This window comes from Myotis brandtii, unplaced genomic scaffold (assembly GCF_000412655.1).
Source record: "Myotis brandtii unplaced genomic scaffold, ASM41265v1 scaffold517, whole genome shotgun sequence".
In the NCBI taxonomy this organism is placed as follows: domain Eukaryota; kingdom Metazoa; phylum Chordata; class Mammalia; order Chiroptera; family Vespertilionidae; genus Myotis; species Myotis brandtii.
Window position 1 is genome coordinate 1,175,201 of NW_005369706.1, and position 26,686 is coordinate 1,201,886.

The 26,686-nt window shown below is 54.0% G+C and overlaps 1 protein-coding gene across 1 annotated transcript in view; it reads left to right on the forward strand.

Annotated features, from left to right (window-relative positions):
- The first annotated feature begins 6 nt into the window (after nucleotides 1–6).
- Nucleotides 7–26,686, forward strand: part of KMT2D (lysine (K)-specific methyltransferase 2D) — a 37,487-nt gene continuing 10,807 nt past the window's right edge. The window contains exons 1-40 of the mRNA XM_014548592.1: nucleotides 7–343; nucleotides 4,577–4,662; nucleotides 4,923–5,049; nucleotides 5,246–5,469; nucleotides 5,580–5,689; nucleotides 5,866–6,028; nucleotides 6,363–6,528; nucleotides 6,628–6,742; nucleotides 6,882–7,039; nucleotides 7,215–7,360; nucleotides 7,496–9,316; nucleotides 9,411–10,519; nucleotides 10,974–11,087; nucleotides 11,434–11,544; nucleotides 12,276–12,380; nucleotides 13,122–13,303; nucleotides 13,481–13,645; nucleotides 13,740–13,849; nucleotides 13,951–13,998; nucleotides 14,632–14,853; nucleotides 15,074–15,193; nucleotides 15,282–15,386; nucleotides 15,612–15,742; nucleotides 15,825–15,972; nucleotides 16,173–16,238; nucleotides 16,366–16,476; nucleotides 16,670–16,807; nucleotides 16,906–16,990; nucleotides 17,240–17,481; nucleotides 17,581–17,654; nucleotides 17,854–17,904; nucleotides 18,028–19,842; nucleotides 19,946–20,128; nucleotides 20,207–20,340; nucleotides 20,571–22,411; nucleotides 24,548–24,671; nucleotides 24,813–24,897; nucleotides 25,003–25,069; nucleotides 25,179–25,411; nucleotides 25,508–26,551. Coding sequence (XP_014404078.1) covers nucleotides 4,614–4,662; nucleotides 4,923–5,049; nucleotides 5,246–5,469; nucleotides 5,580–5,689; nucleotides 5,866–6,028; nucleotides 6,363–6,528; nucleotides 6,628–6,742; nucleotides 6,882–7,039; nucleotides 7,215–7,360; nucleotides 7,496–9,316; nucleotides 9,411–10,519; nucleotides 10,974–11,087; nucleotides 11,434–11,544; nucleotides 12,276–12,380; nucleotides 13,122–13,303; nucleotides 13,481–13,645; nucleotides 13,740–13,849; nucleotides 13,951–13,998; nucleotides 14,632–14,853; nucleotides 15,074–15,193; nucleotides 15,282–15,386; nucleotides 15,612–15,742; nucleotides 15,825–15,972; nucleotides 16,173–16,238; nucleotides 16,366–16,476; nucleotides 16,670–16,807; nucleotides 16,906–16,990; nucleotides 17,240–17,481; nucleotides 17,581–17,654; nucleotides 17,854–17,904; nucleotides 18,028–19,842; nucleotides 19,946–20,128; nucleotides 20,207–20,340; nucleotides 20,571–22,411; nucleotides 24,548–24,671; nucleotides 24,813–24,897; nucleotides 25,003–25,069; nucleotides 25,179–25,411; nucleotides 25,508–26,551 — 12,042 coding nt within the window. The 5' untranslated portion in view covers nucleotides 7–343; nucleotides 4,577–4,613. The remainder of the gene's footprint in view (nucleotides 344–4,576; nucleotides 4,663–4,922; nucleotides 5,050–5,245; nucleotides 5,470–5,579; nucleotides 5,690–5,865; nucleotides 6,029–6,362; nucleotides 6,529–6,627; nucleotides 6,743–6,881; nucleotides 7,040–7,214; nucleotides 7,361–7,495; nucleotides 9,317–9,410; nucleotides 10,520–10,973; nucleotides 11,088–11,433; nucleotides 11,545–12,275; nucleotides 12,381–13,121; nucleotides 13,304–13,480; nucleotides 13,646–13,739; nucleotides 13,850–13,950; nucleotides 13,999–14,631; nucleotides 14,854–15,073; nucleotides 15,194–15,281; nucleotides 15,387–15,611; nucleotides 15,743–15,824; nucleotides 15,973–16,172; nucleotides 16,239–16,365; nucleotides 16,477–16,669; nucleotides 16,808–16,905; nucleotides 16,991–17,239; nucleotides 17,482–17,580; nucleotides 17,655–17,853; nucleotides 17,905–18,027; nucleotides 19,843–19,945; nucleotides 20,129–20,206; nucleotides 20,341–20,570; nucleotides 22,412–24,547; nucleotides 24,672–24,812; nucleotides 24,898–25,002; nucleotides 25,070–25,178; nucleotides 25,412–25,507; nucleotides 26,552–26,686) is intronic.

Consider the following 26,686-nt stretch of genomic DNA (forward strand, 5'->3'; position numbering starts at 1 on the left):
CGGCCCGAGGACTGAGAGGCCGCCCGACGACGCGGATGCGGAGCCTGCGCTCCCGAGATCAAAGCCACCGGTGCTCTCTTTGTGTCCGCTCGGGATTCGCCGCCCTCGGGCTGTCCATGGAAACCTAAACTGCTGGAACCTGAAGCGCAGAACCCGTCTTTGGCTTCTTGCTTTTTTTTTGGAGGGGAGGGTGGCCACTCCGACCTGGATTTACCGTTCTTGGCCACCCTCAGCCCCCCCGTGCGGGGGGCGGCTGTGATCGCTCTGGCGGTTGGAGGTCGGGGAGCGGCCCGGGCTCTGGCCATGTTCTCGGATGAGGATTCCTGGATCGCCCTGTGAAGAGGTGAGTGAAGTCCGTCCGGCCAAGGCCCAGAAAGGGCTGGACTCGGGGCACCGCCAGATGGACTGTCTTGGCCGGAGCTGGCCTTTAGGTTGGAGAAAGGGGTGCCAGGGCTGAGGAGGGCTCTGCTGGCAGGGTCTGTCAAGGGAACCTGAGCCAGTGGCGGGGGCAGAACTGAGGCCTGGTGTCTTGGGGTGTGCCTCGTTAAAGACTGGGGGTTCAGGGAACCACGGGAGTTTTGGAAGCCCGGCCAGATCGCCTCTCGGCCTGTTTATTTTTGTGTTGGGGGAGCTCTACTCAAGTAGGACCCAGGCCCCGATGCCAGCACCAATCCCCATCGACTCCTGCTGCTCCCTCAGGGTTCCTTGTGGGCCTTGGGAACAGAATAACTTGGGAGGGTGGCTGGGGTGCCACTGCCAGGTCAGACTTACTGCCAGGTTGGACTTTAAGGTTGTTCTTGCCCATCGGGGTCCTCAGCAGTCCTCTGGGAAACTCAAGGAATCCTGGGTCCTTCACCAGGCCTTCTTTTACAGTGTGTGCAAACTGACTAGTGTGATGAAGGGGGTGGCTGGTGCAAGGAGGAGGTGGGGCTGGGGGCAGTCCGGCCTTGCTGGTCAACTTTAAACTACCCCTGCCTGGCAAAGTGACCGCAGGGAGGCCTAGTGCTGTCTTAGCCTGGTTTGCCTCCCCTCCTCTCAGGATGGACATAATCTCTAGGGGATTATGGAGGAGGCAGTTGAGATTTGCTCCCTGCGAATGTGGGCTGCAAAAAATGGCTTTTGTCTCCCGCTTTCTCAGGACCTGGTGTGGTGAGCTGGTTGCTCCTAAGTCTTTGGCCAATCCTGCAGGCCCATCCCAACCTCTCCAACCCTTTTTGATCAGGGAATGTTAACTGGCCCTCTGCTCCTGTCCCAGTCCTTACTGTATCTCTTTGGAGGAGAAATGATCTGCAGAGTTTCTTTCTGCAGAAGCTAGTGTTTCCAAACCTGTCCGGAGGTACTGAGGAGAAGGGGTATACATGTGAGTGTAGGAAGAGTGCAGCATGAGCCTCATGCCTCTGGGCCCTGTGCTGGGACAGCCCCTCTTGCAGCTGTCATGCTGCCCAGCTGGGATTTGGCTGGTGTGTTTTACTTCTTCACTCCACCCCCTGAAACATACATACATGGGCTAGATCTCTTTGAGCCTGGTCTTGGGAAGGAGAAAATAGGGATTTTGCCCTTGAAAGATTTCTGGATATTAACCCCAAGGTGGGAGGTGGCACAGGGGTGGTAGAGTGAGGTTAGCTGTCACCCATGCTCTCTGCCCCTGCCTCCTATGGAAGACCCCTCCTGTTGTCTGTCCTCACTGAACTTCCTTAGGGGGGGCCTCTCGCTGTTAGCTGTGGATTACCTCAGGTTTACCCAGGGACTGTCTTGAGCAGCGGTCGTCAACCGGTGGTCCGCGGATCACTGGTGGTCCAAAAGGTTGGTGACTGCTGGTCTAGATAGAGGGTCTACAGGACTAGTGTTGCCATTTGGATTCTTCCTAGAGGGTCAACCCAAAATGAGGGTGGGAAGAGGTGTGGTTTGATTCTCAGGTTGGGAACCAGGAAGTCCTGAGTCCTACAGAAGTTGTTCACTCAAGAGCCTGCTTCAGCTTTTCACCCCTCCAAGCCTCCATTTCCCCCTTGGCTGGGAAAATGGAGTTAAAGCTATTGGTCTGGGATAGAGGCAGAGAGGAAAGTGTGCCACCCTGTCTTCTTCCTTGCTGTTTTGGGCTTCTTAGGCCTAGGACTAAGGGGAGCCAGCACAGTTTTACTCCCTAGATCTGTACTTCTGGGGATCTCTAGTTACCCAGAGGAAGCCTAGCCAGGCATTAGCTCATTTTAGAACTAGTGAAAAAACCCTTGATGTATATATGTGTGTGTGGTTTCTGGCTGTGAATGATGGGACAGGGAACCTGTGGTATTTATTTGTTTAGATTTGTTCAGGGGCCTGTCAGCTGGGACTCAGCATTGGGGTGCAGGTGCTAGACTGCAGGGGTAGGGAAATGGGGCTCAGGCTTCTCGGAGTTACCCCTAGATACAGTGCAGCTTGGAGGACATTATCTTCTTCACTTTGTGATCTCTCTTCTTCTGTGGCTCCATGAGTGAGGCTGTGGCTTTGGAAGATGTTGGTACTCTGTCTCCCAAGGCTGGATGCAGGTGGTTTCTGTACCTCCTCAAGCTGTGCTCGGGGGAGGGCAGAGGAATTTGTCCCTCTGGCCTTGTGTAAGGCAGTCTTCCTCCCACCCACTGTATTATCACTGTTGCTTTTTATTTGTGACTCCTTTGGACTTAACTTTAAGAGCAGAGCAGGTGGAAGATCTTTGGGGGCATACAGTAAAATTCACATATTTAGGAAATTTTGAAGCTTTCTGGGTGTGGTCAAGCCTTGAATGACTGAACAGGAAGAGGAGCCTGGCTGGTGCCCTGACCTCCAGCCCCTGCTTCTCATAGGTGGCTTCTAAGGGCCCCTTGAAGTTCCAGAGCAGCTTTTCTTGGGCCTGCCATATAACCACCTTGGTTTCCTTTCAGGTGTGGTTGTATGGTAGGTTTTGGAAAGAGATGGTTTGGGAATGGAGGGAACAGGCATCAAGTGATACTTCACTTTCCTAATCTAGTAGATTCTGATAGTTTGGGGGGAATAAAATAAAATTTCCTTTCCTGTGACATGTCACAGAGGTTCATTATTACTCTCTGGAAGTGGAGTGTGAGTTCAGGGAATGAAGACTAATATTGTGGTTCTTAAAGTAATTGATTTATTGATCCTGGGCACCTTTGAGGGTTTCCCCTGTCTCATCTGCCCCAGTCACTCAACCCCAAGTGGCTGACAAGGTTATTTGGTAGTTGGTTTGAGAAGAGGGGCTTGTCCTTGCTAAGGTTTGTATGTGACCCCTCTGGTTAAACAAAAGGAGTGGAAAAGGCGAGAGATAAACTTCTCAAATTTTATTTAGAGCTCTGTTTTAGGGATTCTCCCCACCCTCCTCCTTCCCTGGGAATACTATACTTTTCTTTCTCTGCTTAAGCCCTTACCTTAGATACCACTAATAGCTGCTGGCACCTATCCCTTTCTTCCTTCTGTAGGAACCCTTTTTTCTACCTTACTCTGTAATTTTTCTTATTCTTCTTTTTTTTGGGCTGTGTTTAGTTCTCTCTGAGGTTTAGGAAAATATGCCCAAAGATGTGGGTCTCAATCTTCTTATGTATAACTTTAACGTTTGTTTCATTTGGCTCTGATATAGGCAGGCATATTTTAGAAGAGGGGACCGTTACTCCACACCCCCATAGTGCGTGTGGAAACCCTGGTTGACAGAAGAGGAAGGAAGCTACTCTGCTGGGCTGTGTCCTGTCCTGTTTAGAACTCCTCCAAGTGGCAGTGTGCTTCCTGAGACTACAACTCCCAGCATGCCTAGCTTCAGGCCTGGCTACACATGCTCAGTGACTCTTAAGGCCCACTTCTGTTAACTACTAGGGATATCTTAGGAGGAAGGGCAGTTGGCGTTGCTAAGGGCAACAACCTGAGGACTTCAGGCTGGGTGAGATCCTGAGTTCAGTTGCTGCAGGGGCCAGGCCTGAGCTGGATTTGGATAGGCAGTGGGTAGAAATTGGGGAGTTTCTTATGTTGTGATTGGGATGTCCTGGTTGGAACCAGTGGAGGTTGGGGAGATCTATCCATACCTGGGCTTTAGTTTCAGTAACGTGTTCTACAGCCTGCAAGACCCCAGACTCTGTCTCTGGGAGAGGGATTTCAGCTGTACTCAGACTTCTTGGATTATGATTACCCATTGGTTGGCACTGACAGACCTCTAGGATGGTAGCTGACTTGAGGCCTCAGGGAAAAGGATAGGGATAGGGCCCACCAGAAGCCCAGAACTCAGATGTGAGGCAAAGGACGCTACTGTAGCTGACTGGATGTGCTTCTAGTTGGATGCTATTGCCCTGGGAACTCTTAGGAGTTAGGAAGTAGGAAAAGGGAGGGGATCCTCTGAGAATCCAGAGATGGAGAAGAGGGTCAGTGTTTATCTGGGGAGGAAGTAGGCAGTGGGATAAAGGTTAGGCAGAACTCTTTTGTCATTAGTGCAGGAATTGTAGGTATGGCTTTGTTCTGATTTCTGTAAGGTCTAGATACCATTAGCTGCATTCCTCCTAGGATTCTGGGAAAAGTGTTTAGTGGAGAGACTTTCTAGGCATACAGATATCTTTTTTGGCTTTGACAGGTCTCCCCGAGAGGGCCCTGCCCAGTCGGAGAGAGGGATGGATAGCCAGAAGCCGCCTGGTGAGGATAAAGATTCAGAACCGGCAGGTGAGTAGGGCAAATTTTGGGTTTACTGACAGCTTTCTGCTAATCCCAGACAACCTTAAATTTCTAGTCCTGGCACAAGGACAGGAGCTAAGTCTGTCTAATAGATGGGTAATTGAAGGACTTTGTTCTTTGGGACAAAAGTCAAAATGCCCTCAGTGTGATCCACCAACGGTTTTAGATAATCTCATAGGTCTGGTGACTAGACTAGTATTTAAATAGTGGATGATGGCTGATGTATGCTTCTCTGTTTGTTCATTCAGCTGATGGACATGCAGCCTCTGAGGAGTCAGGTGCCACTGAGGCAGACCTTCCCAACCCACATGTGGTGGAGGTATCTGTGCCCACTTCTGGGGGTCTCAGGCCTCAGGAACCACCTCAGGACCGCAGGTAACTAGTTTGGGGAAATGAGGACATAAGGGTACAAAAGGATTTGATTTGAGATTCCGGGGGCATTCAAGAGGAATATTTAGGAAAATGAGTGTTTGGGAAGCACAGGCGTGTTAAATCATGGGGTTGTCGGAGGGTGTGGGGGGATGACTGTAGGCAGGGGCCTGGCATGGTGCTGATGCTTGTGTGTCCACAGTGGGGGTCCACTGCGGCGTTGTGCTCTCTGTAACTGCGGGGAGCCCAGTCTGCATGGGCAGCGGGAGCTACGGCGCTTTGAGTTGCCATTTGACTGGCCCCGGTGTCCAGTGGTGTCTCCTGGAGGGAACTCAGAGCACAGTGAGGCAGCACTGCCCAGTGAGGACCTATCACAGATTGGTTTCCCTGAGGGCCTGACACCTGCCCACCTAGGAGAGCCTGGAGGTAAGTAACTGACCTGGGCAGGAAAGAGGGTAGGGGCTGGGTGGTCCAAAGCCAGCGATCACCTTTTTGTTAATTCATTCCTTTCTGTTTGCCTTTTTCTACTTATACAGGGTCCTGCTGGGCTCACCATTGGTGTGCCGTGTGGTCGGCCGGTGTATGGGGGAAGGGGGGCCCAGAGCTATGTGGTGTGGACAAGGCCATCTTCTCAGGGATCTCACAGGTGGGGCTGGGGCCAGGGGATTGCATAGGTAAAGGGCAGGGTGGACAGGGTTATTGGGCTTCTGAGAGTCAGGGTAGAATTAGAAGGGCAGTGGGCATAGTGGGGCAGAGCTAGTGCCTGATATATTGCTCTGGAGTGAGCTGACTGGCACTGAGGCTTTGTTTCCACCCTGGCAGCGCTGCTCCCACTGCACCAGGCTCGGTGCCTCCATCCCTTGTCGCTCACCTGGATGCCCACGGCTTTACCACTTCCCCTGTGCCACTGCCAGCGGTTCCTTCTTATCCATGAAAACACTGCAGCTGCTATGCCCGGAGCACAGTGAGGGTGCCGCACATCTGGGTGAGAAGTCCTGCTCCTTGTACATCAGGCAATGAGGGGTCAAGAGTGCCTGGGGTTTGTACTTTGCAGAGCACTATCAACGATGGTAATTTTATACTGTCAGTCTGCCTCATTAAAATAGGTGTGAACTTTGAGAGTGCAGGGGCTTTGCCTGTCTTATTTACTATGATGTCTGCAATGCCTAGAACAATGCCTAGCATATATTAGGCAGACACTTAGTAACTGTGTATTTGTTCATTCTGGTCCATGGAATGCCTGTTATGTAGACAGCACTGTCCTGAGACCTGCAAGGAATCCATATCTGACCTGTGTTCTCTGTCCCTTTTGACTGCAGAGGAGGCTCGTTGTGCAGTATGTGAGGGACCAGGGGAATTGTGTGACCTGTTCTTCTGTACCAGTTGTGGGCATCACTATCATGGGGCCTGCCTGGACACTGCTCTGACTGCCCGCAAGCGTGCTGGCTGGCAGTGCCCTGAATGCAAAGTGTGCCAAGCCTGCAGGTAAGAATGGGAAGGCAGGAGGAAAGCCTTAGGCAAAGCACAGTTTAGGGTTAAAAACAAGGGCAGGGAGGGACCCTGTTATGTGCCCTGTCTCTGCAGGAAACCTGGGAATGACTCTAAGATGTTGGTCTGTGAGACGTGTGACAAAGGATACCATACCTTCTGCCTAAAACCACCTATGGAAGAACTGCCTGCTCACTCTTGGAAGTGCAAGGTGAGGGTCCTTGATCCTGCCTTACTCTTCTAATTCTGCCTCCTATAACATCCAGAGTTTCTCTGTTGTGACAAGTCCCATGCTCCCCTCTAGTCTCTGCTGTCTGACTGATGCCTGTTTTGCTTTCTCCTTTCTCTAGGCGTGCCGGGTATGCCGGTCCTGTGGGGCAGGCTCAGCAGAGCTGAATCCCAACTCTGAGTGGTTCGAGAACTACTCACTCTGTTATCGCTGTCACAAAACCCAGGGAGGACAGCCTATAAGTTCTGTTGCTGAGCAGCGTTCTGCTGTCTGTAGCAGGTAAGTAGTGTGGACTGAAAGAGATTGGACTGTGGGATCGGAAGTGCTGAGATTGGCAGAGGGAGCCCTAAGATGGGCAGTACAACCCATGGCATTCATGCCTTACCCCAGTACACTCTCTAGGAGTTGATAGCTGATGAGAGCCACAATGCCTACTCCCCTGTACCCTCTGCAGATTCTCACCCCCAGAGCCTGGCGATACCCCCACTGATGAGCCCGATGCTCTGTACGTTGCATGCCAAGGGCAGCCAAAGGGTGGGCACGTGACCTCTATGCAACCCAAGGAACCGGGGCCCCTGCAATGTGAAGCCAAACCACTAGGTGAGTAGGGTTTGAGGGTCCATGAAAGTCCCCTTCTGTTCTGTGGTAAGGGACAGTTTCTGCTCTGCCTTAGACTCTGTACTTTCTGTGGAGTGGAGTTGAGCTAGATAGAAGCACAGTATGTTATATCTACAGGGAGAGCAGGGGCCCAACTTGAGCCACAGTTGGAGGCCCCCCTAAATGAGGAGATGCCACTGCTGCCCCCACCTGAGGAGTCGCCCTTGTCCCCACCACCTGAGGAATCACCCACATCCCCGCCGCCTGAGGCATCTCGTCTATCCCCACCGCCTGAGGAATCACCCCTCTCTCCACCGCCTGAGGAGTCTCCTCTGTCTCCCCCACCTGAATCATCACCTTTTTCTCCACTGGAAGAGTCACCCTTTTCTCCACCAGAGGAGTCACCCCCATCTCCTCCACTTGAGACACCCCTGTCCCCACCACCTGAAGCATCACCCCTGAACCCACCATTTGAGGAGTCTCCCCTGTCCCCACCACCCGAGGAATTACCCACTTCCCCACCACCTGAAGCATCTCGCCTGTCTCCACCACCTGAGGAGTCACCCATGTCTCCTCCACCTGAAGAGTCACCCATGTCTCCACCACCTGAGGCATCGCGTATGTTCCCACCATTTGAAGAATCTCCCCTGTCCCCCCCACCAGAGGAGTCTCCCCTCTCCCCACCACCCGAGGCTTCACGCCTTTCCCCACCACCTGAGGATTCACCCATGTCCCCACCACCTGAAGACTCACCTATGTCCCCCCCACCTGAGGTATCATGCCTATCCCTCCTGCCTGAGGTGTCACGCCTGTCCCCACCGCCTGAGGAATCTCCCCTGTCCCCACCACCTGAGGAGTCTCCCACATCCCCTCCACCTGAGGCTTCACGTGTATCCCCACCACCTGAGGATTCACCCACATCCCCACCACCTGAAGACTCCCCTGCGTCCCCGCCACCAGAGGACTTGCTCGTGTCCCTACCACTGGAGGAGTCACCCCTGTCGCCATTGCCTGAGGAGCTGCAATTCTGCCCCCCACTTGAGGAATCGCACCTATCCCCCACAACTGAGGAGCTGCGTCTGTCCCCCAAGCCTGAGGAGCTGCGTCTGTCCCCCAATCCTGAGGAGCCGCGCCTGTCCCCCAAGCCTGAGGAGCTGCGCCTGTCCCCCAAGCCTGAGGAGCTGCGCCTGTCCCCCAAGCCTGAGGAGCTGCGCCTGTCCCCCAAGCCTGAGGAGCTGCGCCTGTCCCCCAAGCCTGAGGAGCTGCGCCTGTCCCCCAAGCCTGAGGAGCTGCGCCTGTCCCCCAAGCCTGAGGAGCTGCGCCTGTCCCCCAAGCCTGAGGAGCTGCGCCTGTCCCCCAAGCCTGAGGAGCTGCGCCTGTCCCCCAAGCCTGAGGAGCTGCGCCTGTCCCCCAAGCCTGAGGAGCTGCGCCTGTCCCCACGCCTGTCCCCTCGGCCCGAGGAGCCATGCCTGTCCGCTGCAGCCAAGGAACTGCTGCTGCCCCCCCAGCCTGAGGAGCTGTGCCTATCCCTTGCACCTGAGGAGCTGCACCTGTCCCCCCAGCCAGAAGAACCACATCTGTCTCCGCAGCCAGAGGAAGCACGCCTGTCCCCCCAGCCTGAGGAACCACACCTATCCCCCATGCCCGAGGAGCGACAGCCATCTCCTGTGCCTGAGGAGCTGCGCCTGTCCCCCCGGCCTGAGGAGCCACACCTGTCTTCCCACCCTAAGGAACCATGCCTGTCCCCTCGACCTGAAGAGCCCCTTGGGGAGCCAAGCCTATGCTCTGCACCTGAGGAACTGCCCTTGTTCCTCCCACCTGGGGAGCCAACCTTATCCCCCTTGCTTGGAGAGCCGGCTCTGTCTGAGCCTGGGGAACCACCTCTGTCCCCTCTGCCTGAGGAGCTACCGTTGTCCCCAACTAGGGAGCCATCCTTGTCACCTCAGCTGATGCCACCAGGTAAGGGGATGTTAGTACCCTCTTTCTCTGGGACAGTCTTGATTCTTTATGGCACATCTAATCTAAGAGCCTCCCTTTTTCTCTTTCCTTCCAGATCCACTTCCTCCTCCGCTCTCACCCATTATCACAGCTGTAGCCCCACCAGCCCTCTCTCCTTTGGGGGAGTTAGAGTACCCCTTTGGTGCCAAAGGGGACAGTGACCCTGAGTCACCATTGGCTGCCCCCATCCTAGAGACACCCATTAGCCCTCCACCGGAAGCTAACTGCACTGACCCCGAGCCTGTACCCCCTATGATCCTTCCCCCATCTCCAGGCTCCCCAATGGGACTGGCCTCTCCCATCCTGATGGAGCCCCTTCCCCCTCGGTGTTCTCCACTCCTCCAGCATTCCCTACCTCCCCAGAACTCCCCTCCTTCACAGTGCTCTCCTCCTGCTCTGCCACTGTCCATTCCCTCCCCACTGAGTCCCATAGAGAAGGCAATGGAGGTTTCACATGAGGCCGAGCCGCCTGAGATGGAGATTGAGAAAGCCCCAGAACCCGAGTGCCCAGCCTTGGAGCCTAGCCCTACTAGTCCTCTCCCCTCCCCCATGGGGAACCTTTCCTGCCCTGCACCCAGTCCTGCCCCAGCCCTGGAAGACTTCTCTGGCCTGGGGGAAGACACAGCCCCTCTGGATGGGACTGACACTCCTGATTCCCAGCCAGAGGCTGGACAGACCCCTGGCAGTTTGGCTAGTGAACTTAAGGGTTCCCCTGTGCTCCTGGACCCCGAGGAGCTGGCCCCTGTGACCCCTATGGAGGTCTATGGCCCAGAGTGCAAGCAGACAGGGCAGGGCTCACCCTGTGAAGAGCAAGAGGAGCCACGTGCACCAGTGGCCCCTACCCCACCTGTTCTCATCAAATCCGACATCGTTAATGAGATCTCCAATCTGAGCCAGGGCGATGCCAGTGCCAGTTTTCCTGGCTCAGAGCCCCTGCTGGGCTCTCCTGACCCCGAGGGGGGCGGCTCCTTGTCTATGGAGTTGGGGGTATCTACAGATGTTAGTCCAGCTCGAGATGAAGGCTCCCTTCGGCTCTGTACTGACTCTCTGCCAGAGACTGATGACTCACTGTTGTGTGATACTGGGACAGCTGTCAGTGGAGGCAAAGCTGAAGGGGACAAGGGGAAGCGGCGCAGCTCCCCAGCTCGTTCCCGCATCAAACAGGTAAGGGGCTATCCAGTCACTGGATGTGGTCAACTTCATGCTAATAACGTCAGAGGTACAATGCTGTGTCACTAATACCTTCCCACCTGGCTTATTGAATTCTAGACTGTCAGGGCTCCTTTAGTCCACTCTTATTTTATTAAGGAGAATACTAATACATAGAGTGGGAAGTGACTTTCCCAGCTTCATGGTTACTCAGTAATAGAATCAACTAGAAACGCGGGCCTTTAACACCAGTATTTTTATCATTGGGCCACTTGGCCACTTTTGCTTGGGAGAAGAGCTGCCTACTTGTTGCTGTCTGAGAGTGAGCTTTTCCCTTGCCCTGCTGGGACTCCTGGCCTTTATTACCTGTTATGCTCTGTCCATTAGTTTCTTCTCTTCCTTCTAAACCTGTGGACCCAACACACTAGTCCTCAACTTCTCCCTGTTATTATCCACTTCCTTCACTCAGGGTCGCAGCAGTAGTTTCCCAGGAAGACGCCGGCCACGTGGAGGAGCACATGGAGGACGTGGGAGAGGACGGGCCCGGCTAAAATCAACCACTTCTTCCATTGAGACTCTGGTAGTAAGGAGAGGCTTCCCATCCCCCAAACATGCTTCAGCTGGCTCTTTCAAGATTAAACATCCTTTAATCCTGTCAGTCCCCTGCACGCTCACCTGCCTGCCTGCTAGCCTAGGGCCTGTCCGCTCTGTCTACTCCTTCTGTCCACTTGGCCCCCAGGCTTCTCTGAAATCTCTGCTGTTGGGCTGAGGCCCAGTTTGGGAGCTGGGGTGTTCTTCTGCTTCTTAGTCTCACTTCTGGCCTTCATTTAGCCAGGGGTTCATACCTCCTTCCCCCAGTACCAAAGAGGAAAGCAGCTTAGTTGGCGCAGATTTAGCTGCCTCACATTCCACAACTCTCTGCCTATAAGGTTGCTGATATCGATAGCTCTCCCAGCAAGGAGGAGGAAGATGATGATGACGACACCATGCAAAATACTGTGGTTCTCTTCTCCAATACAGACAAGTTTGTCCTAATGCAGGTACCATATGTGACTGGCAGACTCATATTGGGTGTATGTTTTTAGGTGGGAGAGCAGATGCAGAAAACCAAAGACCTACTTCTCTACCAGCTAATCAGAAAACAGTGAATTGGAATCACATTGTTCATTTTTTTGTCAATCCATCAGATTTCTCTTGAGTGTCACCTCTGAGGTTGGCACTGAACTAGGAGCTAGGGATATAGCAGTGAAAAGGCAGAAATGATTTCTGCCCTGTTGAAGGGAGCTTATGTATGTTCTCACCTGAATAATCCCACAAAGCTGATAGAATACTGGCACATATGTTGCTCTCTCAGCCTCACCAATCTTTACCCATCTTCTCCTTTTATTTCTTACTTTTACCCATATCAGGCTATTTTTTTAAAAATAAGTTTATTGATTTTTAGAGAGAGAGATGTGAGAGAGAAACATTGATCAGTTGGTTGCCTCCAGGGATCCGACCCACAACCTAGGTATGTGCCCTGACTGGGAATTGAACCGCTGACCACTTGGTTCCTGGGTTGACACTCAACCGCTGAGCCACACCAGCTAGGCAACGCATCAAGCTAAGAAGGAACAGGGCCCCATGATGGCTCACAGTGTCCTGAGGCCAGGGGTTGGGCTTTTGGTTCCCTGACTCCTTCCCTCAGATTAGAGTTGTACTTAGTTGCCAGGACTGAGTGGGAAAAGGAGACCTACCTAGTTGGACATTGGGTTTCTGTGTATTTCCCCAGGACATGTGTGTAGTATGTGGCAGCTTTGGCCGGGGGGCAGAGGGCCACCTCCTTGCCTGTTCCCAGTGTTCGCAGTGCTATCACCCATACTGTGTCAACAGCAAGGTAAGTTCAGAGCCCAAGAGGCCTGGGTTGGGGAACTGGGTCACTTATTTCTTATCCCAGGCCCCCACACTACTTAAAGTGGCCTTTGATAGTAAAAGTCATTCTTCAGTCACCAGTGGTTATCAGACTCATCTTGGGGGGAAAATACTTTGGAATTGGTAGTGGTCTTTATAGTTTTTTGGTAGTAGACCATGAGTTGCTGGTATGATTCAGTCCATCATAGAAACTATGAGAACTTTACTAGTAGAAAGCATGATATAGTCTGAAGATAAAATGTAAAATGAAAATCATAAGCAAATGTCCACAAAGAGAAAGCAGTGTTTTTGACTCAAGCATAATTAGTCAGCTTGTTGTTCACTTAGTCAGTTTGATATTCATTTAGAACTTGTCCACTGCTAACATTCCTTAACTTGCATTAGTAGCAGGTTTTTAAATGTTCAAGAAAAATTGGAGGAAATACAATCTAATCCTATCCATAATCTTGTTGGGGACTTGGCTAGTAAAAGGTTGCCAGTCCATGCATAATGAGGCAGTGGCCAGGAGAGGTTCCTGGGAGCCTAACTATAGAGTCACTACATATTTTTGAGGTGAGGGTGCTCTGCATAGCCTTTATTTGCTCAAATGGAGGTCTGGCCTGGGCGTTGGGGTCCTCCAGCCCAACCCATATAAGTCCCATCCTCCCCTAAGAAGTCTGCCCTCTCCTCTCCATCACACCCTGAGAAATGTCATCTTCTGTACCAGATCACCAAGGTGATGCTATTAAAAGGCTGGCGTTGTGTGGAGTGCATCGTGTGTGAGGTATGCGGCCAGGCCTCAGACCCCTCACGCCTGCTGCTCTGTGATGACTGTGACATTAGCTACCACACCTACTGCCTGGACCCCCCACTGCTCACCGTGCCCAAGGGCGGCTGGAAGTGCAAGTGGTAAGGAGACCCAGGATCTTCAGAGGGGCCTGGGCCTGATACGTCAGAGTAGATGTGATGGTGAACACATGACAGGTTGGGTTTAGAAAACCAGGCTGGGACACATGGTTTTCAATGAGGGGCACCTCTGGCTGCCTTGGGTAGCTTAGGTGCTGAGGGTCTTTCTGCTCCCACTAGGTGTGTGTCTTGTATGCAGTGTGGAGCCGCCTCCCCTGGCTTCCACTGTGAATGGCAGAACAGTTACACACACTGCGGGCCCTGTGCCAGCCTGGTGACCTGCCCTATCTGTCATGCCCCATACGTGGAAGAGGACCTTCTGATCCAGTGCCGCCATTGTGAACGGTGAGGGTGCTCCTTTCCCCTGGTTTGGCTCCCTCTTTCCTATCCTCAGCTTTGCATTGTCTGGGTTTATCTCCTCATGTCTTCCTTCTTCCAGGTGGATGCATGCCGGCTGCGAGAGCCTCTTCACAGAGGATGATGTGGAGCAGGCAGCCGATGAGGGCTTTGACTGTGTCTCCTGCCAGCCTTATGTAATTAAGCCTGCTGGTGAGTACCAAATGCTAGGGAAGGAGAGGAGGAGTCAGGACTGGGGTGCCTTGCTTTGGGACAGGGCCTCAAACCGCCTTGGTTTGTCCTTCTCTCCACAGCACCTGTTGCGCCTCCAGAGTTGGTGCCTATGAAGGTGAAAGAGCCAGGTGAAATTCTGAGTGCCGAAGCCAAGGAGAACTTAGACACTGTCTAGTCCAGCTCCACCTCCCTAACTTTATCTCATTTTAAGAGGGGGAAACTAAGACCCAGAGAGACTGAGTAGCCTGCCCAAGGTCACCCACTAGGTTATTGACAAAGTTATGACTACAACCAAGGCCTCTAGTTTCCCAGGCAGAGTTCCTTCCACCAGGAAACATGGCCTCTGTACTACCAGAGTGTCGCCTCCAGAGAGCACAGGACACTGCTGTTTCCTCACTGAAGAGGCTGGGGCCATCTCCTCCATCATGATGTAGGTGTTGCTCCTGGCATCTGGGGCACTGTGTGCTGGCATTCAGCGAGTAGGAGCACTTCCAGCCCCAGACAGCTAGAGAACATATTTGGTGAACCTAGGGTTAATCATGAGCAAAGTCAGGCTTCTGCAGTAGCAGCCTGAATCCTCCTAGGTCATTGATGGAGAATTAGAACCTTAGCTAGCACCCAGTGGTGACCAGTCCTCTCCACCCTTCAGGCCCCAGGGTCTGGTCTGTCTCTCTCTCACTGTTTTTGTCCCAGCTGGGGACTTAGGCTGAAACTTGGAGTTCTGGTTTCCCTGGGGTCACATGCTCTTCCCTTTTGTGCAGAGCCCCAGTACTTTCGCTTTGAGGGTGTGTGGCTGACAGAAACTGGCATGGCTGTGCTGCGTAACCTTACCATGTCACCCCTGCACAAGCGGCGCCAGCGGCGAGGACGGCTTGGCCTCCCAGGCGAGGCTGGGCTGGAAGGTTCTGAGCCCTCAGATGCCCTTGGCCCTGATGACAAGAAGGATGGGGACCTAGACACTGAAGAGCTGCTCAAGGGTGAAGGTAAGGCTGGGGAATCTGCCAAAGTAGCGGGAGCGTGCCTGTGAGAGTTGGATGTTGGGAGGGAGCAGCATTGTCATTCCTGATCATCCTCAGGCCACTGTTGGTCTTGTCCAATGGCTCTGGCAAGGCACTCAGCTCTCTGTTCTTGGGTGGCAGGATGACAGAGTTAAAGGGCCCACGCCTCTGCTCTGCCTCCATCTCCTCTGTTTAAATAACGCAGGTGGTGTGGAGCACATGGAGTGTGAAATTAAACTGGAGGGCCCCATCAGCCCTGATGTAGAACCTGGCAAGGAGGAGACTGAGGAGAGTAAAAAACGCAAACGCAAACCCTATCGGCCTGGTGAGGCCCTGGGATGGGGAATGGGGTGGGGAGGGGTGGCTCACCCGGTCCCTAGTGGCTTCTCAACTTCAGCTCTGCCTCCTCATAGGCATTGGTGGTTTCATGGTGCGACAGCGGAAATCCCACACACGTGTGAAAAAGGGGCCTGCTGCACAGGCGGAGGTGTTGAGTGGGGATGGGCAGCCCGACGAGGGTGAGACGGGTGAGGGCTCCAGTGGGGCCTGGGAGAAGGTGGGGATCACAGGACCTATAGGGCACTGCCAGGGAGGCCCGGAGGAGGGCTCACTCAAAGGGTTGAGAGGGTGGTGGGTCCAGTTGGTTTTGGGGGAGAGAATAGGCAGAAAGCATCCTCAGGCCAACTTGGGAGCAGCATGCTCAGTGTCCCTAGAGAAGTTGACACTTTCCATTCTGTCCCCAGTGATGCCTGCTGACCTGCCTGCAGAGGGCTCTGTGGAACAGAGCCCAGCAGATGCAGAAGAGAAGAAGAAGCAGCAGCGGCGAGGGCGCAAGAAGAGCAAACTAGAGGACATGTTTCCTGCTTACCTGCAGGTGGGCCTTAGGCTCTGAAGGGTACAGGGAATTCTCCCTGCAGAACATGAAGAAGCCTATTTCTCCCTGCCTCTTCCCACAGGAGGCCTTCTTTGGGAAGGAGCTGTTGGACCTGAGCCGGAAGGCCCTTTTTGCAGTTGGGGTGGGCCGGCCAAGCTTTGCACTAGGAACCCCAAAAGCCAAGGGGGATGGAGGCTCAGATAGGAAGGAGCTCCCCACCTTACAGAAAGGTCAGTCACGTGGTGGTAAAGAGGTCTGAAGGGACCCAACTTTCCTCTGTGCTTAGGAGCTGGGAAGAGAACTTGGTGGGGGATGGGCTGGTCTCCAGGAATTGAGGGTAGGCCAAGGGCCCTGGCCTGTGGAGCTGGAGACCCATTCTGGATGTCAGATGTGGGACATCTCTGATTGGAATGGCGACTATTGCTTATAGGAGATGATGGTACAGAGGTTGCAGATGAAGAATCCCGTGGTGCTGAGGGCAAGGCTGATACACCAGGTGAGGCCTGCTGGGAGGACTTCATCCTAGCTTGGTTTTGCCTCTGTCAAACTTTTCCATGCCTTCTGTAGTCAGTGTGGTACCTCCATACTGGCCTTGGCTGAAGGGTTTCTCCTGCTCATTGCAGGACCTGAGGATGGGGGTGTAAAGGCATCCCCAGTGCCCAGTGACCCCGAGAAGCCAGGAACTCCGGGAGAAGGGATGCTTAGCTCTGACTTAGACAGGATTCCTACAGAAGGTGAGGCTGTGACCTACTCTCTTCATGTATAAAGGGTCCTCTGTGGGAGAAGGAGAAGATTCTGCTTGTGAGACTCTCATCTATACAGTGGGGAGTCCTGGGCACCTGCCCCGGCCATGACTATTTGTAGATGTGTGGTGTCCCCTCAGCTCCCCAGTCTCCCTCAGCAGCATCCTCCCTCAATCCCTTATAGAACTGCCCAAGATAGAATCCAAGGACCTGCAGCAGCTCTTCAAGGATGTTCTGGGTTCTGAACGAGAGCAGCATCTGGGTTGTGGAACCCCTGGCCTAGATGGCAGCCGTACACCGCTGCAGAGGCCCTTTCTTCAAGGTGATATGGGTGGTTTGAAGACTAGTGGGCAGGTACGGCCAAGCTTGCCCCCAGGATGGGCCACTTGCTCCCTTTCTCTGATCCTGTGCCTCTTGTAGGTGGACTCCCTTTGGGCAATCTCCCGTCCAGCAGCCCAATGGACTCCTATCCAGGCCTCTGCCAGTCCCCATTCTTGGATTCTAGGTTGGTATCTATGCTTAATCTTCATGGGCCGTCCCCATAGTCCCTTCCCTCCAGTTGGGTTCATGCCAAGGGAGGGAACCTTGGACTCCTGGATGCTGCTGTAGTAATACTTCCCCCTTTTTCTCTCCACCTCCTTCTTAGTGGCCCTCCTCTGTTGGGGCAGGGTTTTGGCCTGGGGCCCCTGGGCAGTTTGTCTGGGTTGGGGTGTGGCAACCCTGCCCCCTGTGACTTTCTGCCCCTGCGCCCCAGGGAGCGCGGGGGCTTCTTTAGCCCAGAACCAGGTGAACCAGACAGTCCCTGGACAGGCTCAGGAGGCACCACGCCCTCCACCCCCACCACCCCCACCACGGAGGGTGAGGGCGACGGGCTCTCCTATAACCAGCGGAGTCTTCAGCGCTGGGAGAAGGATGAGGAGTTGGGCCAACTCTCCACTATCTCACCTGTGCTGTATGCCAACATTAACTTTCCCAATCTCAAGCAAGATTACCCAGGTACCTGTGGGGCGAGGGCAAGGGAGACAACAACCTGGTAACATGGCAGTTGCAGGGGCCACCTGCCAAGTTTCCTAATACAATCCCTCTGTCCTCCAGACTGGTCTAGCCGTTGCAAACAAATCATGAAGCTCTGGAGAAAAGTTCCAGCTGCTGACAAAGCCCCCTATCTGGTGAGACAGAAGGAAGCCTGAGTCAGCAGGACTGGGAACTGAGCGGGGGGAGGTATTTGGGGGAAATTTCAGTTCTTTCCATTCCCCACTCCTAAAGCATCTGGGCTAGAAGGGATCAGCTTTTGGGTAGGGAATGTGAGGATGGGGGCTGGGCATGAGGCTGAGCCCTAGGCCTAAGGCTGTGTCCTCCATCCTTTAGCAAAAGGCCAAAGATAACCGGGCGGCTCACCGCATCAACAAGGTGCAAAAGGTGAGTGGGGGCCCCACCAGGCTGCACCATTGATGTCTTGTAGCAGGTGGCCTCTGTGATGGTAGGGGGATGTAGGGCCTGTCCACAGCAGCCTGACTGCTCTGTGCCTGGTCTCCTCCGTAGCAGGCTGAGAGCCAGATCAACAAGCAGACCAAGGTGGGCGACATGGCCCGTAAGACTGACCGACCGGCCCTACATCTCCGCATTCCCCCCCAGCCAGGGGCACTGGGCAGTCCGCCCCCTGCTGCGGCCCCCACCATTTTCATTGGCAGCCCCACTACCCCCGCCGGCTTGTCTACCTCTGCGGACGGGTTCCTGAAGCCGCCGGCGGGCACGGTGCCTGGCCCCGACTCGCCCGGTGAGCTCTTCCTCAAGCTCCCACCCCAGGTGCCCGCCCAAGTGCCTTCGCAGGACCCCTTTGGACTGGCCCCTGCTTACGCTCTGGAGCCCCGCTTCCCTACGGCACCATCTACCTATCCTCCCTATCCTAGTCCGACTGGGGCTCCTGTGCAGCCCCCGACACTGGGCACCTCATCTCGTCCTGGGACTGGCCAGCCAGGGGAATTCCACACTACCCCACCTGGCACCCCCCGACACCAGCCCTCCACACCTGACCCCTTCCTCAAACCCCGCTGCCCCTCATTGGACAACCTGGCTGTGCCTGAGAGCCCAGGAGTAGGGGGTGGCAAGGCTTCCGAGCCCCTGCTGTCACCCCCGCCTTTTGGGGAGTCTCGGAAAGCCCTGGAGGTGAAGAAGGAAGAGCTTGGGGCATCCTCTCCTAGCTATGGGCCTCCAAACCTGGGCTTTGTTGACTCACCCTCCTCAGGCCCCCACCTGGGCAGCCTGGAGTTAAAGGCACCTGATGTCTTTAAAGCTCCCCTGACCCCTCGGGCATCTCAGGTAGAGCCCCAGAGCCCGGGCTTGGGCCTAAGGCCCCAGGAGCCATCCCCTGCCCAGGCTTTGGCCCCTTCACCCCCCAGCCACTCGGATATCTTTCGCCCTGGCCCCTACCCTGACCCTTATGCTCAGCCCCCATTGACCCCTCGGCCCCAGCCCCCAGCCCCTGAGAGCTGCTGTGCCCTACCCCCTCGATCACTGCCCTCTGACCCTTTCTCCCGAGTGCCCGCTAGTCCCCAGTCCCAGTCCAGCTCCCAGTCCCCATTGACACCCCGTCCTCTGTCTGCTGAGGCTTTCTGTCCATCTCCTGTGACCCCTCGCTTTCAGTCTCCTGACCCTTATTCCCGCCCACCCTCTCGCCCTCAGTCCCGTGACCCATTTGCCCCATTGCATAAGCCACCCCGACCCCAGCCCCCTGAAGTTGCCTTTAAGTCTGGGCCTCTAGCTCACACTCCACTGGGGGCTGGGGGATTCCCAGCAGCCCTGCCCTCAGGGCCAGCAGGTGAGCTCCATGCCAAGGTCCCAAGTGGGCAGCCCCCAAATTTCGCCCGATCCCCTGGGACGGGTGCATTTGTGGGCACGCCCTCTCCCATGCGTTTCACTTTCCCTCAGGCAGTCGGGGAGCCCTCTTCCCTAAAGCCCCCTGTCCCTCAGCCTGGTCTCCCTCCACCCCACGGGATCAACAGCCATTTTGGGCCTGGCCCTACTTTGGGCAAGCCTCAAAGCACAAACTACTCAGTAGCCACAGGGAACTTCCACCCATCGGGTAGCCCTCTGGGACCCAGCAGCGGGTCCACAGGAGAGGGCTATGGGCTGTCCCCGCTACGCCCCCAGTCGGTCCTACCACCACCTGTACCCGATGGATCCCTCCCCTACCCACCCCATGGAGCCTCACAGCGGGCTGGCATCACCTCTCCAGTCGATAAACGAGAAGACCCAGGAGCTGGAATGGCCGGCTCTTTGGCAGCACCTGAACTTCCAGGTACCCAGGACCCAGGCATCTCCAGCCTCAGCCAGACAGAGCTAGAGAAGCAACGGCAGGTGAGTTGACATCGTGGAGCTGACTCCCTCATACCTCCACTCTACCTGTGCCAGCCCTGTGGTTAGAGTATGATAGACTTACCCTTCTCTGTTCTCTGCACAGCGCCAGCGACTGCGAGAGCTGCTGATTCGGCAACAGATCCAGCGCAATACCCTGCGGCAGGAGAAGGAAACAGCTGCAGCAGCTGCAGGAGCAGTGGGGCCTCCAGGGAACTGGGGTACTGAGCCCAGCAACCCTGCCTTTGAGCAGCTGAGTCGAGGCCAGACCCCCTTTGCTGGGACCCAGGTAGGTAGGGTGGCAAGGTGTGGTGGGCCCAGGTTACTGAAAGTGGCCCCACCTTCATCTACCTCTTATCTCTCCTAGGATAAGAGTAGCCTTGGGCTGCCCTCAAACAAGCTGGGTGGCCCCATCCTAGGGCCAGGGGCTTTCCCAAGTGATGACCGACTCTCCCGGCCACCTCCACCAGCCACCCCTTCCTCTATGGATGTGAATAGCCGGTGAGGCTCCAGGGTTACTGGGGGCAAATCAAGGGAACAGACTTGACCACCTCTGTGTACTGCCTCTGACTTACCTGTCTCTCTAATTCTTCTCCAGTATCATTCTTCTCCCCTATTCCTTCCCCCTTGCCACATTAACTCTACCCTTCCCTACTGCCCTAGGCCTATGTTCTAGTTCTTCTTCATCTTAATGTCTACTTCATCTTACTGACTACTGCATATTCTTCCAGGCAACTGGTGGGAGGCTCCCAAGCCTTCTATCAGCGAGCACCCTATCCTGGGTCCCTGCCCTTACAGCAGCAGCAGCAACACCTCTGGCAGCAGCAGCAGCAGCAGCAAGCAACAGCAGCAAACTCCATGAGACTTGCCATGTCTTCTCGCTTTTCATCAACTCCTGGGCCTGAACTTGGCCGCCAAAACCTAGGTTCCCCCTTGGCAGGACTTCCTACTCGCCTGCCTGGCCCTGGCGAGCCAGTGCCTGGTCCAGCTGGCCCTGCCCAGTTCATTGAGTTGCGGCACAATGTACAAAAAGGACTAGGACCTGGGGGGCCTCCATTTCCTGGTCAGGGTCCCCCTCAGAGACCCCGATTTTACCCTGTAAGTGAGGACTCCCACCGATTGGCTCCTGAAGGGCTTCGTGGTCTAACGGTATCAGGCCTTCCCCCACAGAAACCCTCAGCCCCGCTGGCCCCTGAACTGAACAATAGCCTCCATCCAGCGCCCAACACCAAAGGTCCCACCCTGCCCCCTGGCTTGGAGCTGGTCAGCCGGCCCCCATCGAGCACTGAGCTTGGCCGCCCCCCTCCTCTGGTCTTGGAAGCTGGGAAATTACCCTGTGAGGACCCTGAGCTGGATGATGACTTTGATGCCCACAAGGCCCTGGAGGATGATGAACTTGCTCACTTGGGCCTGGGTGTAGATGTGGCCAAGGGAGATGATGAGCTGGGCACCCTGGAAAACCTGGAGACCAACGATCCCCACCTGGATGACCTGCTCAATGGAGATGAGTTTGATCTATTGGCCTATACTGACCCTGAGTTGGACACTGGAGACAAGAAGGACATCTTCAATGAGCACCTGAGGCTGGTGGAATCAGCCAATGAAAAGGCTGAGCGGGAGGCCCTGTTGCGGGGGGTGGAGCCAGGACCCCTGGGCCCTGAGGAACGCCCTCCCCCCGCTGCTGATGCTTCTGAGCCCCGTCTGGCACCAGTGCTCCCTGAGGTGAAGCCCAAGGTGGAGGAGGGTGGACGCCACCCTTCCCCTTGCCAGTTCACCATTACCAACCCCAAGGTAGAGCCAGCACCTGCCACCACTTCCCTAGGCCTGGGACTGAAGCCAGGACAGAGTGTGATGGGCAGCCGGGACACACGGATGGGCACAGGACCCTTTTCTAGCAGTGGGCACACTGGAGCCACAGGAGGACCACCAGCTCACCTGCTGACCCCTAACCCACTGAGTGGCCCAGGAGGGTCCTCTCTGCTGGAGAAGTTTGAATTAGAGAGCGGAGCCCTGACCTTGCCTGGTGGACATGCAGCATCTGGGGATGAGTTGGACAAAATGGAGAGCTCCCTGGTCGCTAGCGAGTTACCGCTGCTTATTGAAGACCTGCTGGAGCATGAGAAGAAGGAGCTGCAGAAGAAACAGCAGCTCTCAGCACAGCTACAGCCGGTCCAGCAGCAACAGCAGCATTCTCTACTGTCCACACCAGGCCCTGCCCAGGCCATGTCTTTGCCACATGAGGGCTCTTCTTCCACTTTGGCTGGGCCCCAACAACAGCTTGCCCTGGGACTTGGAGGTTCCCGACAGCCAGGCTTGGCCCAACCATTGATGCCCACCCAGCCACCAGCTCATGCCCTTCAGCAGCGCCTGGCCCCATCCCTGGCCATGGTGTCCAACCAAGGGCATATGATAAGTGGGCAGCATGGAGGGCAGGCAGGCTTGGTGTCCCAGCAGAGTCCACAACCAGTGCTGGCACAGAAGCCCATGGGTACCATGCCACCTTCCATGTGCATGAAACCCCAACAGCTGGCGATGCAACAGCAGCTGGCGAACAGCTTCTTCCCAGATACAGGTAACCTCAGCTGGGAGCACTGGTTTAGTTACTCAGGGGTGGTCACTGTCACCAACAAATGGGCACTGAGACTACAGACATAAGGTAATTCATAGTTAAGGGAGGTGGGACATAAATCTTTGACTAAATACCATACTAGTAATGTTGGCAGAAGCACTGTAGCTTTTAAGAAGGGAGGAACAGTGCCTGGCATATAGCAGGCATTTTGATGTTTGAGTGAGCGAATGGGATGAATACATGAAGCCTGATTAGCAAAGGCTTTGTAGCTGTGGTGAGACCTAAGGATTAGGACTTGGAGAGAAGTGGTGCAAGAGAAAACACTCCAGATAGATAAAAAGACTTGAGAACAGGAACCATATTGGCAGGAGAGCCAATGGGGGATATTTGGAGAATGAGTGAGTGGTTAGGTTGGAGTAGACTTTGTGTAGAGCAGTGATGGCGAACCTATGACACGTGTGTCAGAGGTGACACGCGAACTCATTTTTTTGGTTGATTTTCTTGGTTAAATGGCATTTAAATATATAAAATAAATATCAAAAATATAAGTCTTTGTTTTACTATGGTTGCAAATATCAAAAAATTTCTATATGTGACACAGCACCGGAGTTAAGTTAGGGTTTTTCAAAATGCTGACACGCCCAGCTCAAAAGGTTCGCCATCACTGGTGTAGAGGGAGCGAGTGGGTACTACCATAAGACCTCAAATTGTAATAGCAGTTATTGAGTAATTACTATTTGCAATCTGTGTACTGAGTGCTGTACATTCATTATCTAATCGTCTCAACAAAGTCATTAAATAGGTATTATTATTATCTTTGATTATAGAAAAGGAAAATGAGGAATGGAGGTTAAGTAACTTGCCCAAGATCACACAACTAACAGAGCTAGAGTTTGAACCCTGGCCCTCTGATCCTCTTAACTGTGTTACTGCCTCAAAAGACCAGGGGAGGGATTTTGGTTAGTCCTTTAAAAAGTGCGGAGTCAGTTAAATTTACTGAGTGGTGGAGAAATATACAATGTGTATGATTTTAGAAAGATTAGATTTTTTTGGTGGTTGCTTTTCTTTTTTTATCCAGCATCCAGGACAGGCAGGTGAGTGGGATGTAGGTGGTCCATGTCAGGCCCACAATAGCTCTGGCATCTAGGGCTTTGCCAGATGGGTTCTTGGGCTGCACTAGTTGCTCTAAGAACACTACTTTTTTTAAAAAATATATATTTTTATTGATTTCAGAGAAGAAAGGAGAGAGAGATAGAGGCATCAATGATGAGAGAGAATCATTGATTGGCTGCCTCCTGCACGCCCCTCACTGGGGATTGAGCCTGCAACCTGGGCATGTGCCCTGGCCAGGAATTGAACTGTGATCTCCTGGTTCATAGGTCGATGCTCAATCAATCAGCTATACTGGCCGGGCAAGAACACTACTTTTGAAGAATGCTTTCTAGGTCGTAAAATGGACAGTTAACCCTTGAAGAACATGGGCTTAGGGGTGGTGACCCCCACATAGTTAAATCTGTGTATAACTTTAGATTCCCCAAAAAACTTAACCACTAATAGCTTGCTGTTGACTAGAAGCCTTATTGATAACATAATTAACACATATTTTGCATGTTTTATGTATTATATATTGTACTCTTACAATAGAGTAAGCTAGAGAAAAGAAAATGTTATTGAGAAAAAGAATAAGGAAGAGAAAATACATTTACAGTATTTAATGAAAAAAAACCCTGCATATAATCCGAGCCTGCAGTTCAAATCCATGTTGTTCAAGGGTCAACTGTGCTCATATTCTTGTCATATGTGGTCCTCTCAGTAGCCACATGAGATGGGCAGAATAGGGAGTCATGATCTCTACCAAATAGTGGAGTAAACTGAGGTTCAGAAAGGTGAAGTAACATTGATATATTGGTTTAACAAATATTTACTGAGTACCTTTTAGTAACACAAACAGGGCCACATGTTCTGTGAATAATAGAGCTGAGTCACCTAGGCTGCCTGGCTCCTAGTCCACTGGTCTTTTCATCATGCAATGCCATTGTTTTGCTTGGCTTGATAGAGGTTAAAGTGTTGGAAGTAATAGCAGACATAGAATGAAGCATTGACCCAAATGCCCAGCTCCCTTGGTTCTTCCCTCTCCAGACCTGGACAAATTTGCTGCAGAAGATATCATTGATCCCATTGCAAAGGCCAAGATGGTAGCTTTGAAAGGCATCAAGAAGGTGATGGCTCAGGGCAGCATTGGAGTAGCGCCTGGTATGAACAGGTAAGACTTGGGTGGCGGTTGGACCTTTTCTTTCCCAATCTTTCTCCTCTCCTTCCTGATCTCCTTCCTTACTTGTTTTTCCTCTTTGCCTTTCAAATGACCCCATTACTAACACATCTTCTGTGCTTTGGTGAACTCTAGGCAGCAAGTGTCCTTGCTAGCCCAGAGGCTCTCAGGGGGGACTGGCAGTGATCTGCAGAACCACGTAGCAGCTGGGAGTGGCCAGGTAAGTGATCAGGTGGGAGTAGGAATTTGTGTCCCATGCTGTTGGGCCACCCTTCTTAGGGGCTGGTATGGAAATATGACCCTTCAGCAGTGTCTCTCATTTCAGGAGAGGAATGCTGGTGACCCCTCCCAGGCTCGTCCCAATCCACCCACTTTTGCCCAGGGAGTGATCAGTGAGTATGGGGATGGGGAGGAGCCTAAAAGAAAATGGCTTGAGGCATTTGAAGGAAGAGGAATTGGGATCACCATTCTATTGGTCCTGACACCAGCTTTCTTTTCCAGATGAGGCTGACCAGCGGCAGTATGAAGAGTGGCTGTTCCATACCCAACAGCTCCTACAGATGCAGCTGAAGGTACTAGAGGAGCAGATTGGTGTGCACCGCAAATCCCGGAAGGCTCTGTGTGCCAAACAGCGTACTGCCAAAAAGGCTGGCCGGGAGTTCCCAGAGGCTGATGCTGAGAAGCTCAAGTTGGTTACAGAGCAGCAGAGCAAGATCCAGAAACAGCTGGATCAGGTGGGAAAAGCAGGCTTCAGCTTAGAAACCAGGAGCTGGGAAGAGGGTTGGCATGGTGGGCAGGCTCGAGGCTGACATCCCCGACCCTCCCATTAGGTCCGGAAGCAACAGAAGGAGCACACAAATCTCATGGCAGAATATCGGAATAAGCAGCAGCAGCAGCAGCAACAGCAGCAGCAACAGCAGCAGCAGCAGCAACAGCAGCAGCAACAACAACACTCAGCGGTGCTGGCCCTTAGCCCTTCCCAGAGTCCTCGGCTACTCACCAAGCTCCCTGGTCAGCTGCTCCCTGGCCATGCGCTACAGCCACCACAGGGGCCCCCTGGTGGGCAAGCTGCCGGACTTCGTCTGCCCCCAGGGGGCATGGCACTACCTGGACAGCCTGGTGGCCCCTTCCTCAACACAACCTTGGCCCAACAACAACAGCAGCAACATTCTGGCGGGGCTGGAGCCCTAGCTGGCCCCTCAGGGGGCTTTTTTCCTGGCAATCTTGCTCTTCGAGGCTTGGGACCTGAATCGAGGCTTTTGCAGGAAAGGCAGCTACAGCTACAGCAGCAACGTATGCAGCTTGCCCAGAAACTGCAACAGCAGCAGCAGCAGCACCTCCTAGGGCAGGTGGCAATCCAGCAGCAACAGCAACAGGGACCTGGGATACAGGCAAACCAGGCTCTGGGTCCCAAGCCCCAAGGGCTTCTGCCTTCCAGCAGCCATCAGGGCCTTTTGGTCCAGCAGCTGTCCCCTCAACCACCCCAGGGGCCCCAGGGCATGCTGGGCCCTGCCCAGGTGGCAGTGTTGCAGCAGCAGCAACCACACCCTGGAGCTTTGGGCCCTCAGGGTCCTCACAGACAGGTGCTTCTGACCCAGTCCCGGGTACCAAGTTCACCTCAGCTGGCACAGCAAAGTCAGGGCCTTATGGGACACCGACTGGTCACAGCCCAGCAGCAGCAGCAGCAGCAGCAGCAGCAGCAGCACCAACAGCAGGGACCCATGGCAGGGCTTTCTCATCTTCAGCAGGGTCTCATGCCACATAGTGGGCAGCCCAAGCTTAGCACTCAGCCAATGGCCTCCTTACAGCTACAGCAGCAGCAGCAACAGCAGCTACAACAGCAGCAGCAGCTACAACAGCAACAGCAGCTACAGCAGCAGCAGCTACAACAGCAGCAGCAGATTCAACAGCAGCAACAACAGCTACAACAGCAGCAGCTACAACAGCAACAGCTACAACAACAGCAGCAGCTTCAACAGCAGCAACAGCAGCTGCAACAGCAGCAACAG